Source organism: Pyrus communis, chromosome 3 (assembly GCF_963583255.1).
Source record: "Pyrus communis chromosome 3, drPyrComm1.1, whole genome shotgun sequence".
NCBI classification, from domain to species: domain Eukaryota; kingdom Viridiplantae; phylum Streptophyta; class Magnoliopsida; order Rosales; family Rosaceae; genus Pyrus; species Pyrus communis.
Window position 1 is genome coordinate 12,581,081 of NC_084805.1, and position 13,921 is coordinate 12,595,001.

Consider the following 13,921-nt stretch of genomic DNA (forward strand, 5'->3'; position numbering starts at 1 on the left):
ATTACCAGTTGGAGGTTTAGAAAAGTTTAAATTTGGATTCCGTAGCACGGATAGAAAAATCCTTGTATCATGTGCAGTGTCTTCCCATCCAACACAAGCAAATGTGAATTGCATGTCAAAATTACATGCAGCCATAACATTTTGAGTCTGCGTTCCTTTCCTACCAATGTATGGAACTTGATCCGGAGGTGGTAATGAAGCCTCAACGTGTACTCCATTTATGGCACCAATACAATCCTAAAAATAATAATATAGAAGAAAACAGTCAACCTACACTTATAGTTTGCAAACACTTATAGTTTGCAAATAAGTTAGAAGATGAGTCAAACTTTACCTTAAAATGAGGCATGTATCTTGTATCTCTCCCTATTTCTTGGGGAATGCCATGAAACTCCGAATCCATTGGTTTGATAATATCTATTGCCATCTTACACACGATATCTAACATAGCACCAAAATGTCTACTAACAGTCTCACCAGAATGTTGAAATCTCTCTTGCGCTAATCTTATTTTCACATCATGTCCCAACATATGCAAGAACATTCCTAATATTTCAGTGGCATGCATTCTCCTTAAACCTTTCAATCCATAATTAGGTTGCTAGTCATTGGATAATCTATAAAAGACATTTTTGTTCATCCTAAAACATTCCATAGCATCGCACATCATTTCCTTGTAGTACTTCCATCAACCAAATATTACCTGTTTGAGAAGAATTCATACACGGAGTTTTGTGGGCATATTTTAAATAATATGTTTGGACAGCTCTCGCTACAGTGCATATAATTACACCATCCTCCAAATCGTCAACATCATCATCAGAGGTGGTCGTATTGAATGTACACCTGTAACCTAACACATAATTCAACATTCCACAAGTCATAATCCAACAATCATTAAGAAGGCATAATCCAACATTCAAGAACAAGTCATAATCCAACATTTAACAAGAAATCATAATTTAACATTCAACATATACTCCAACATTCAACACATAATCTTAATGCAAAGTACAAACCACACATAGTCCTAATTCATAGTTTTAGTTCCTTATTGTTGTTTGTTGAACAAATATTTCAACCAAGTTAGCTAGACTTCAAAATCTTTTATCGTGGCAAACACCTCTCGCTTCTCTGCACTACAAAATAAACATGTAGCAAATAGCCATAACTCGCTAGGTGGCTCACAACTAGGCAATTGTGCAACAGCCGCCAACACTTCCAGGATACTACTATCTATATGCAGTTTGGACATCAATGAGTTTGCAGAACTCCTAATTTCATAAACTTCAACAAGACGGTCAATTTGACCACAAAGTTTTGCAGCACCTCCAATTTTTTTCCCTTTCTCATCAACTTTCTTGTTTTGCAATTCTCTTTGGTTAGCCGCTGTTTTTTTTTCCCTTCCTACTAGCTTGCCTTAGATCCTACATAGTCTTAATTTCATCCTCATCATCTGAATCAATTTATCATATAGATTCCTCTCTGGTCTCTGGTGGTAGTACTCCAGATGAAGGTGCCCAATCATGTTCACCAGTAACAACTATGTTCGAGAACATCCTATCTAACTTTTCTTCCTTCTCAAGACTAATGCCCTTTTTTCGCAATCTTCCATATTCTTTGTTTATCTACAAGTAAGAAAGAATATGGTTAATACATATTGCATGATATCATAATACATAATAAAAGATAAATACACAAACCTGAATTTTATTATTCCACCACTCCTCAGAGGCATCAACGGTACCCTTGCTCGAATTCCACCATAGGCTAGTTTCTTTACCAACTAACTCTTTCCATAACTTCCACTCATTTTTAAGTGCATCCCACTTATTTTTCAATTGCACTCTGTCATAATCATGGCCTGTCTCTGCCTTGAAGTTAGCTCTAATATTTGCATATCCTTCTTTGTTAAAGTGAGTGTCCGGACGATTTCCAGCCTCAACCTCCTTGATGCAAATATCACAAAATATAGATATATTGTGGGCATTCCATGTAGCTAAAGAATTTGACGAAGATGCCCCCTTCTTTGCCATCGATACCAACTACTGATTTGTATATAAAGGGCCTCAATCAAACAGCAAGAGCCCCCTTCTTTGCAATCAAACAGCAGGAGCCTAGATTGAAAATGTACAATAAGGCATCAAAAGGGCCTCAGCCAAGCATCTACTAGAACATTCTTGAAACCAAAAGATCCATAATCCACATTGGACTTCTGAAATTGGCCGAAGTGAGTAAGAAATCAGTCCTTGCAAGAGTGATGAAACAAGACAGTACCCACCAACTTGCATGTAGAGAGAAAATTATACTAGTCAATGCGAAGCCTACCAAACCAGAAATAGGCTAAGATCCACAGCCACTTATATGCTCTATTTTCCTTTTTGGATAGTTAAGCAACCTTCTAATCTCTACAGAAGCCAACTTAAAAATTCAAATATATCAACTCGCACTGTATCAATGAACAAATTGTAGGTAGCTCTGCAGCTTATTCATTTGCAGAAACAACCATTATGTTTTAACGTTTTAACATCCTCTGAAACAACCATTACGTTTTAACGTCCTCTGAAACAACCATTACGTTTTAACGTCCTCTGCAGCTTATTCATTTGCTGCTTTCGACATTACAGAAACAACCATTACGTTTTAACGTCCTCTGATTTCCACTAAAATAGCAATTGTCATGTCATTTGCAGTTGCAGTTGTTATTTAAGAACCCATCATTCATGTTAATTAATCAAAATATCCACTCTAACCAACTGCCAATATCCAATACATGGCATATAATATGACAGATAATAAGAAAATCAAACAAACAATGACCATCCAAAACACCATTGAAGAAAAACACAAAGCAAGAACTCACCAGTAAAGCAGGATGTGATTCAAAATCTTCCAATTTCCAAACTTTCCTAGTAAGTGGCTTCGGAATCTAAAACCAATTCCCAAACAATCAAAATAAAGAACAAATCTTGAACATAATTCAAAACAAAATTTAAAAAGAACAAGTATATATGTGGTGCCTCAAAATTGGGAGCTCAAAACCCCAGAGAAACCCCTTTGGACTCGGTTTGAGCAGCTTGAGCAACAAACTTTGCTGCGGGCAGAAAAGTAATCAATTTTTCTTCTTTCCTCCACAAACCCTAATTTTTTCACCCTGCCATCCCTAAATTTAAAAATCCAAACAAATAAATAACGAAATTTTAGACATGAGAAGCTTACCATATGAAGGACGTCGAGCTGGAGAATGCGACCTAGAGAACAAGAGAGATCGGTGAGAGAAAGGAAGTTTCAGGTTGGCGGCTATTGGGAGTGAATGAGTGAGACCGGAGGGAGAGAAGTGAGATGCCAGAGCAAGGAAGAGAAGTGGGAGTCGAGACGCAAGGGGTGAGGGTAGGATCACCATTTGAAAACTTTCATTAAACGTTATTGTTCACCCCTATTGCTGTGCTAAAAAAACTGATTTTTGAAAGCAGCAAATAGTTGCTTCCACTTTCCAGCTATTTCTCACAGCAATTTTGGAAATAAGTGCTTTGTTGCTGAGTTACCAAACACAAAATTGAGCTCAACTTTATTTCATCCCAGCTTTTAAAAAATTTAAGCAGTACTAAACTAGGGCTTAGTATCATTGAGATATATTTGATATAGGACTGAAGTGCAAAAAATGGGTTGGTTTGAATGCACTTATTTTAGCCTTTTTGCATCTGATGGAGCAGATGAAAATAGAGGGAAACAAAAATCTCATTTGTACCTTCAAATTCACAAATGAACTCTATCTTAGTTTTATTTTTATGCCCCCCTTTTATTTCTCATATGTACGAACTAACAACTCTTTTTTTTCAAAATTTGTAGAGACTAGATGAAACCTTAAACCTCAACATAATGAAGATGAAGATGAGTCGAAAACAGTGAAGTAGGAAAATCTAGATTCAGTAACATGTTCATAGTCTATCTAAATATTTTGAATAATGAGCAGTTTAATGCTGTTAATCTTTTGATCACGGTAATATGTTGCTAATTTACCTTCTCAAACAACAAACATGTAAATATTGACATATACAACTTCTTTTATGTTAAGTAGTATTGTCTTAAACGGTGTTCTTAAAACCCACAGCAAAGCACGGGTATTCATGTTTGGTATAACTATAACATGAATAAGGTATAAGTTATAACATGAAGTTAGTCTCAATTTTCAGGCAATAGCAAGTTACAGAATAACAACAGATTAACTAAATGGAAAGGATTTCAAGATTTGAGGATGGGAAGAGACTTTTTCTGACACTAGACCTACACTCCTTGCAATCTACCTTACTCCAAGGGATTGGCATGCTACAGTCCTACGAAACAAGACGTTCTAATCTGCATTCATTTACAGTCCGATACAACGTAGAGGAATATGAAAGATTATGCTCAAACAAACATTCGAAACTACAAAAGAAAGATGTATAACAATCCATCTCCACGCTGCGCCATATAAAATCCTCAACGTGCAATAATGGGGTTCCATCTTCATGCCCTCTCCTCGTTCACATGATTTGGAACTTCGGCTTGGCTGTCCAAAGGCATATATTGTGCCATTATAGCTCTTATCTCCGAATCCATGTATGACTGCAAAAATATAATTGAAAGTATCAGCAACCCGAATTAACTCCCACGATAAAATCATCGTCTAACTATAGCAGTCCTCACAGGTTAAAAAGTTGATTAAAAGACTTGTGAATGCAAATCAAAGTAGATTTCATAGTCCGAGACACAGCCAGTCTTTAACCATGAAGGTTTCAACACACCAAAATCAATAGTGTGAAAGGTAGTTAGTACCCCCATACTATCGTAAATCTCATGTACGTTGAAGTCAACCACACAAGACACATAATTAAAGACAGTAGGAAGATTGTTGTCAATTTTGACCCTAAAATCTACCCACATACAAAAACCCATGCATGCGCAAGCAAATTTGTTCCATTATATGACTGGTAACTTATGGGGTTTCACTAAACACAGAATTCTAATGCACGACAGTCCATTTCCCTGCCAATAGGTTGGGGTCAACACCCCATCAATATGCAGCCCTGCCACTAAGAATAAATGGTTCCACTGTACAATATTATCAACCTCAGGACAGTTACTAAAGATGATCCAATAATACCACAATTAATAGGAGACTCCAGACTTAACAATGATATACATGAAGTTTGCAACGAAGAAACAAAGCACAGAAAGCTCACTCGTAATCTGTATTTGTACACAAGGTATGCCCCACCAGCAGCCATCGCCAAGCCTAATAAAATAACCCACACAGCAACCCAGGCAGACTTTCCCCCACCAGAAGCCTTACCTGCAGATTACCAAGGGGAGTACATCAGAATAAGCACTTACAGTATATATATTCAGAACTCGTAAACGTTAAAAGCTCGAGTTGCTGGCCTCACTTATGCAGGTATCATGGTCCCTGATATACAGAAGATTTCCACTGCACGAGCAATCATAACTCCCCCAGGTATTTTTACAGCTACATTCAGGGCACTGACAGGCTTTCCTCTCTTTGCATTCATCAATATCTAAGTTTACAAAAAAAGAAATTTAGCAACAATTAGATCCAAGATAATTCATTGCAAAGATTCTGGATGATGATCTACTTTTATGTCATACTGGCTACTTTGATTAATGACAAGTTAAGAAGTTCAGCATGCCACAAAACCTCTACACTGATCTCTAGTTGACCGCATAAATGTAGAACAAAATTAAACGACCATTCAAATGGATATTTGCTTGACATGGATCACCCACTTGCTTACCACAATGATATGGATAAAGCTAAATTTCACTAAATTATCGATAACATGTAGTTTTATAAGACTTACGGCAGGTTCAAGTATAACTTAACCAGTAGGGCAAACCAACTGAATGAGAAGCTCCAAAACCTAGCTTGTAGAGACTTTTACTGTTTGCCCATCCTCAATCATTCGAAACTTAAAACACCAAAGCATCTGAAGGAGAATAATAAATATACAGTGCTAGGGGCATAATTGCTGTGACCTAAAATTCGCGGGTTCTACATATTACTGCAGTTTGGTAGCGAGTCCCATTACTTCCTATTTGTGCAAGGCCATAGTCTCCGGTTAAAATATGAAGTCATAGAAGAATACTCCAGTAGATTTTTTATGCATAAGCATATACAAGCAAACCATTCAGTTCAATATAGCATAGCAAGGTTAACAACTTCTGTAGAATGTCTTGATGCACTACTGGGACATTAATCCATTTGTAAGTTTATGCTGATTCACAATGAAACTTAAAAAAATATAAAACAAATAAAAAGGAAGCGCATACTTAATTTCAAGTGGTCTGAACTACGTATTTTTAGATGTATACAACATAGTAGATTTATTCTGAGCTGAAAACCAACAACAGGACATGCCAAGGCGATAATTTTTCTTACCTTCACAACTTTTAACACCGTCGCCTTTAAACCCAGGAGGACACTGACATTGGACCTCGCCATTATCCTGTCCAGAAAATAACCTTACTTAAAATTCAATTATTTGATACGCGAATAAAAACCAATGGCAGTCAAGAGTTTTCTTATACAGAAAATGGGAATGCACAAAACCACTTACTGTGCAAGCAGTGAATGCATGCCCATCTCGAGCTTCATGCCAACAACCTCCATTGTTTACCTTGCACCTCCCAGGCCCGCTCGCTGGAAATGAAAGGTAATATTCCTCAACCAAAAGTCATAATGCAGAACAAGGAAAAATATGTTTGGAAAAAAATGAAGGATCTGAGCTATCCTTTTTTTTTTTAGGCGAACCTGAGCTATTCTTTTATAAAAATGAAGAGTAAAAGAAAATATGTGCAGATTAATTCCCTCAAAGTTGGCTTCCCTAGTTAAATTTTATGGAATTCCCTCAAATTTGGCTTCCCTAGTTAAATTTTATGGCTGTTTTAGGGTATCTTTTATTGTTACCTTCACAGGTAGTGTAACCATCTCCTTTAAATTGCACACCATCAACCAGAGGGCACTCACATACCCTTCCACGAAATGTATCCTGAGGAAACAAACCATAGTCACCAAAAGCAAGAGTTAGAATACCCATTTATTTCAATTTTCAAAAGATAAATGATAAGCCAGTAGGTTACAATTTATACCTTGCAGGCTGTGAGGTTAGCTGCTTTATTCTGCCAGCAACCACCATTATTATCCAAGCACTCATTCGTCTCCACATCTACCATGAATAAATAGTAAACCAGAACTTAATTTTGGAATAAAAACAATCAGAAAGAGATAAGAAACACCACGATAACAAAAGGGGCATACCAGTACTCAAACAAACAGCTGGCTCAGTAGTTTCCTCAAACCCAGAACAGATAGCCTTCAGAACTGCACCTTTCTCCAACTTGCCTGCAAGCAAATAGTTTAGAGATGGAAGCTTCTCAATTGTTATCTGAGAAACACAAAAACAAGGACAAACCTCGGTATTGGCGATTATTGACAACAAGGGTAGGCAATATGGTTACATCACCTCTTGATCCTTTTCCAACCTACAAAGAGTGTTCTTGTCAAGCAAGTACAAATAACTAAACTAATATCACCAATTCAAAGAATCACATTGCAGAGCCAACAACAACCAAGCCTTATTCCACTAGGTGGGGTCGGTGTATGAATCTAGAATGCCACTGCCCTCGGTTTTGCGCCAAGTCTTCCATTAGATCCAAGTACTCCATATCTTTTCTTATAGTCTCTTTCAAAGACTTCCTAAGTCTTCCTCTACTCCTTTTGGCCTAAGCCTACGTCTCATAGTGGCATCTTCTAACCGGAGCATTTGTACTTTCACGTGTCTAAACCATCTTAACCGATTTTCTTTCATCTTATCTTCAATTGCAGTCACTCCTACTTTACCTTGGATATCCATATTTTTAATCCTATCCTTTCTCATGTGCCCACACGTCCAACGAAGCATTCTCATCTTTGCTACACTCATTTTTTGCACGAGTTGCTTTTTGACCGCCCAACATTTCGTGCCATAAAGCATCGCTGGCCTTATTGTCGTCCTATAAAATTTTCCCTAGAGCTTTAGTGGCATACGACGATGGCACAACACACCTGATGCACTCTTCCACTTCATCCATCCAGCTTGCATTCTATGGTTGAGATCTCCATCTAATTTTCCGTATTTTGCAAGATAGATCTAGATAATGAAATCGTTTACTCTTTGGTACTTCCTGATCTCCAATCATCACCACTATCTCATTTGGGCCCCATTCCCACTTAACTTGCACTCCTTGCTCCATCTACATATCCTTTATTACTTGGGTATATGCTACTCCTACTCTTTTCTTTTCAATAATCCTCCAAAAAAAAATTCTCTTAGACCCTATCATACGCTTTTCCAAATCTATAAGGACCATGTGCAAATCTTAAAATAGAAAATAAAAGGGAAAGAACAAATACCTGAGCATCTTGCTCTTCTTTCAGAACAGTATTTTCAGAATCTGCATTAGGGTCTCCCATACACTTCTCAATCTTCTTAATATCAAGCCCTGACAACATGTCACATGAATATTAGAAGCTCATTCTACATTAATCATTAATCTTCTAAGAAACATCAGATGCAATATATAATGACTTACCAAGAGATTTAATGACACTGTCAGCACATTCCTTGTTGTACTTTTTCTCCTTCATGGGACATCTAATTTGAAAATCAGTTACATAGTCCCACCATACCCAAGGCTTTTTGGTCTCATTTACAACTCTAAAAACACATAGCTGCCTTAAATTTTCAAGAACCACATCTTTACCATCGTAACCACTGCTGAAGTCCTGTTCTGGATCAGGAGCACAATATCTTCCATGATTGATGCACTGAGACTTGCACTGTTTGCTTAAGGTAAATGCCTGAGGACAGTACCAAGTTATATAATGAGGTGTGAACTGAGTGTAACCGCCTTTTTCAAGTATCTGGGCTGCACCCCTAAAATCCTTCGTAAATTCCATCAACATGTCACATTTAACCCCACATTCATCGTTGCTGTTGGTCCACAGTTGATATTCCACACGATCATCTGGATGTGGAACAGCTTCTCTCCAGTCGAGATTCACATTGACCATATCACCAGCATTGATTGCTTTCTTTAAAATTTGGCCAAAACTTTTTTCAATGAGCGCAGATGGTATTGTTATGTTCTCAATGTATTTGGCAGTGGAACCATCCTCTTCAGGTGAGTCCATGGTTATTAATGCCTCCTCAATATCATCAGCAACAAGAACTGCAGAAGCCCCAGCTTTCTGGGCATTCCAAACCTTCAAGGCAAAGAAACAATCTGGAAAGCACGAGCAACAGTTTTAACACAAGAAATGCTGACTTAAAAAGGGGGGCTATGTATATGTACATTAAAGAATCACTAACGTAGGATTATAATTTAATATAGGTAACTTTTACAGATACAAACAATAACATAAAGAATTTCTGCTAACAAAAACCAAATTAATCATACTTATGAAATGACTGTCTGCAAGATTAACCAAAAGAAGAGCTAATTGATTCAGCCTTGCCAAAAATGGCATCTCCAAATCCAACAAAAACTTGAAGCTTATATTTTTCAATAGCACACAAACTACTCAAAGTTACCCCAAAACGAACCAAAACGCACCATTCAAACCGGAAGCACTCACAATTAACATTCAAATTACCAAAACTACAACAAGGGTAACTCCTAAATTTAACAAAAACAAGCAAATTGAACCCCAAAACTCATAATACTCATCAAATTGCTCAAAAATACAAAAAGGGCACCTCCTAAATTAACCAAGGCAATCAAATTGAACCTCAAAACTCACAAAAGAAATCAAACTATCGAAAATTACGAAATGGGTACCTCCACGATCGACCAAAACGAAAGTTGGGAGAGCTCCGGGTCTCGATTCAAACTTAATCCCAAATTGAGAGAACTCCTTGCATCCCTTCTGATTCTGCTTCGGGTAGAGTACGGCGCCGGCCATGCTGCCTCCGTACTGAGGAATCCCGAAGTTGCCAATGGCACTGTCGTACGTGCCTTTGATTTTATCCGGGGATGTGACCCTCAAGCTGTTCTTCTCCACCACGAATCTCCCATTCGCCATAGACAGCAGCAGAAACCCTAGAAAGAATCTCAGCGCTGCTGATCTCTGAAGCTCCATCATTCCAGAGAATAGCAGGAAAAAAAATGGGGTTTTGGGAATCGAATTTACTGAAAACAAACAGATATAAAGCTCGTTTCTTTTTCCTTTTTTTTTTTTGTTCAATTTATCATAATTTGTTGGGTTTTAGAAAAAATTAGAAACCGGGTTTTGGTGAATTTGTGGATTTCTGAAATATGTATGAGAAGTTGGAAAATGGAAACGCTAATAAGATCTCCACTGTCTTTTATTGCTCTGCATCAATGTCTTTTACTCAAACTAATATACTTTTTCTTAATTTAATAGTTAATGGAAATTAATCCAAATCTGATTAGTTACAGGTGGAGCTTATGACGTTGTTTGAGATTCCTAAATTGCCCCTGAAACGTATTAATCACGCCAAAGGATTGAATGGTAGTTTGGTCAGTTCAAGTGAAATCCACAGGGTCTGGAGTCTGTCACCTAACATTAATGAAAGCCTCTTCTAGATGCTTAATTCTCTCTTTGTCAGGATTTTCATCGGCATGCACCTCTAGGAGTAGGTTGTCATCTACTTGGAAGCAGTGGTAAGGTCAATTATGCACGTTGAAATACGAAGATTTGAAGCTACTTATTATTACGATCTAATAGTATATTTCTTCACTTGTAAGTGAAAGATCTTCGGTTCAATTTTCGGTAAAAACAAGTGAATCATATTATTACTAACATATTGTGAGACTAAGCTCTCATATCCCCTTATCGTAGATAATATCATCTTTGTTCTAAAAAAAAAAAAAAAAAAAGATTTGAAGGATAATCTATTGTATGTCTTACATGTATGAACAATCACAATCAATAGATTTCAAAGATAATTTTATATTTTCATTTTCATATTGCTGTCAATTTAGCTTGTTATATTCACAATGCATGGACAACATGACTATTGTTACAATCAGTTTATACGTGCGTCAAAATTAATATTGTCACTATGCATTATAAAATTTGATTCCATATCCATTAACAATTTTATAATTTCCAATTTCATGATCACGTGTTATTCCAAACACAATATTATATATTCTTACTACAATCACTTAATAGTTAATTTGGTTGTCCCTCTCCACATAAAATATGTTAACCCACAAGTGGATATTAATATTAAGAGTATAATTGAAGGCATTAATATTCAACTGAGACTTGTTAATTGCACTACCGACTTCCATGTTGATATGCAAGTGTTTCAACATTATCGAAAAAGATAACATACTTTTTTTTTTTTTTTTTAATCAAAAAAATAAAAAAAACATACAGATAATGAATTTGCTGGTTTGGGAATCTGCTATTCAAAGTCCATTATTTCAATTCATGATAAATACAATACGGACCCTCAATTCTACCAAAAAGTATTGTGGTATAATCATTTCATTCGTCTTGTGATAATATGAATTGGTTACTGAAATTGTACCTTCAAGCATAATCCCGATAGTTACCTATATTATAACTCGTGAATTAGTTATATAATGTGATATTATTTCAACATTAATTTAATTTTTCTCATTCTGCGCAATGAACCATAATATTGACACACAAAAGAACATTATGGTCACACGGTATTTCAAGGAAACTAATTCTATTTTTCGTGCGCTAATTCTAAAATTTAAACTAAAAGAAAAGGAATTCTAACTTAAATGTATAAGAGAAACGCTAATACTAGTCAACTCACCTACGTCCACATCTCTACTAATTTTAAGTCAACAGTTTTGTATAGCTCATAGTTGCCGATCTCCAATTATGTAGCTCATAGTTGCCGATCTCCAATCACTGCATTCATGTGATCCAAAACCATGCAAGTCCTCTCCACATGCTTCAAAAGCACCCCCATAAATCTTTTTTTGACCCTCCCATAAACTTGCAACCAGTCACCAACTTTCTTAATCTGGCACATCATCTCGGCCACACATGGCTGTCTGATTCCATGGAACTGCTTTTGCTCATAAGCACTTCATCCAAGTAGCTCTCAGAGCTAGTCAAAAACCATTTTCTGCATTCATTATGCAATGACTTTTCCAGGTCTGCAGTTGCACATAAAGCACTTCCCTTCGCCCAATCTTGTGAGGAAGTTTCCTTCTCTACCGCCAATCCGAAACGAGAATCATTTTTACGCTTGATTTTAACATTACATGTGCCCTTACATTTTTCCACCACGAGTTTTACTTGATTATGAGTAGGGTTTGTAGCCTCCTCTGAACTTTTCGCTTGAATGCATGTACTAGTGCTTCCCTGATGGAGCTGGGGCTGCTTGGATTTGTGTTAGTAGCTTGTAGAATGCGTTTGTTGCATCAGATTATCTCGAATTGGACTAACTTCAGAGGCTAAGTTAGATTGATTTAGTTAAGCGTTTAGTATAGTATCGGACTAAGAAACATGATTTAAATATTATATTATTTAATTTGTACCTATTAATATTTTATTATTAATTTAATTTATATTTATTAATATTATATTATTACTTCGACTTTTTCTTTTGTTCTTTTCTAGAATCATGTTTTCCTATTGTTTTCTCCGCCACTGTCTTCCTCCCCTCTCCCCTTTTTCTCCCTTATTTCGCCCTCTTATTCTCTGTACCAAGTTGCTCCTTGCTTTGGGTTGAATTTTGAGTTGGGGGCGGGATGCATGTGTTATTGGCTCGAAGGTGGGAGATAGGGGTTGAATTTGGTTTGGGTTTCTGGGTTTTTTGGTTTTCTGGGTTTTTTTATTTTATGGGTTCAAATTTTGGGAGTTGGATTTGGTTTTGAAAAGGGAAAAATTGAAAAAGTTTTGCTTTTTTTTTTTCGAGTTTTGCGGGGTCTGGGTTTGAAAAGGGTTGTAGGAGGCAAGGAAAGAGCAGATTGGAGGGGTGAAGTTGGGAGGGTGAAGCGTTGCAGAGTTGGGCTTAGCAGTCCGCCTGATTTTTGGGGTGTCTCACTAAGACCCTCTAGCAAAGCTCGTAGTCCGGTTTAGTCGTTAGTCTCGTGTGTAACAAACACAGGATTACACTACCATTTAGTCTAGTGTAGTCCAGTGAAAGCTAAGGGCAAACAAACGTGCCCTTAATGGATAGATGTTGGTGAAGGACTGAACAATTAATTGCGTTTGAGCCAAGTCATCCTGCAGGTCAAAAAACTTGTTTACTGATGATGCCTGTTGCTCCTCCCCCTTCGATGATTGGAGTTATGAGTATGTGCTAAAAAAAGTAACAACGAAAAGAAATGTCAGGTGAAACATGCACAATAGATACCAAATCAGGTGAAACATGCAAAACAGACACCTTTACTTGATCTGGATGCTAAATTTCGATGTGAGCTTTGTATTTTATGTTCCATATTTCCTCATAAAGTCTTATTCCACATTAGAAGTATAAGATCAGTGTCTGGCAGAAATCTGCATGAGTGTACGTTAGCGCACCACCCGAGGCATTTGAGCATTCTTTCAGCAACAAAAGCCTCTTGCAAAGCCTCAACTGTAGCAAGCACAGCAACATCTCTATGTCTTAATACTTCTTGCATATCATATATGACAGTTCTAAGCTTCTTGCTCGACAGCAGGCTATCAATCAACCGTCAGAACAGTCCTCGTAAAATTAAATTAATCAAACAATACCTTGCCAAGTTTCTCTAATGTTGGGGACCTGGACTTCCACAGTATGTTTCTATCTGAATCTTAACCAGTTGTTATCATCAGCCAAATTAAACATCACTAGTGAATCTAAGGATTGCTCACAGTTCTTCGTTGACATGGAGATCCTAC

At 37.0% G+C, this 13,921-nt stretch overlaps 1 protein-coding gene and 1 pseudogene across 1 annotated transcript; both read right to left on the reverse strand.

Moving 5' to 3' along the window:
- Positions 1 to 1,051: 1,051 nt before the first annotated feature.
- LOC137728049 (L10-interacting MYB domain-containing protein-like) lies at positions 1,052 to 2,481 on the reverse strand (annotated as a pseudogene).
- Positions 2,482 to 4,204: 1,723 nt separating this feature from the next.
- On the reverse strand, positions 4,205 to 10,408 carry LOC137728048 (vacuolar-sorting receptor 3-like). Its single transcript, XM_068466926.1, has 12 exons — positions 9,877 to 10,408; positions 8,629 to 9,321; positions 8,450 to 8,538; positions 7,470 to 7,539; positions 7,316 to 7,399; positions 7,147 to 7,223; positions 6,965 to 7,046; positions 6,615 to 6,697; positions 6,437 to 6,503; positions 5,427 to 5,555; positions 5,223 to 5,332; positions 4,205 to 4,605 (listed from the first exon to the last, which is right to left on the reverse strand). The coding sequence occupies exons 1-12, from the start codon at positions 10,178 to 10,180 to the stop codon at positions 4,507 to 4,509; spliced, it is 1,887 nt and encodes a 628-aa protein (XP_068323027.1). The 5' UTR covers positions 10,181 to 10,408; the 3' UTR covers positions 4,205 to 4,506.
- Between the last annotated feature and the right edge of the window lie 3,513 nt (positions 10,409 to 13,921).

Bases quoted from the DNA above. Each gene is read 5' to 3' on its own strand.
- LOC137728048 (XM_068466926.1), bottom strand. From the start codon at position 10,180: ATGATGGAGCTTCAGAGATCAGCAGCGCTGAGATTCTTTCTAGGGTTT. The intron at 6,504-6,614 runs GTAAGTGGTTTT...TTTTCTGGACAG, and splicing joins ATGCATTCACTGCTTGCACA to GATAATGGCGAGGTCCAATG. The intron at 5,333-5,426 runs GTGAGGCCAGCA...GGTAATCTGCAG, and splicing joins GGACCATGATACCTGCATAA to GTAAGGCTTCTGGTGGGGGA.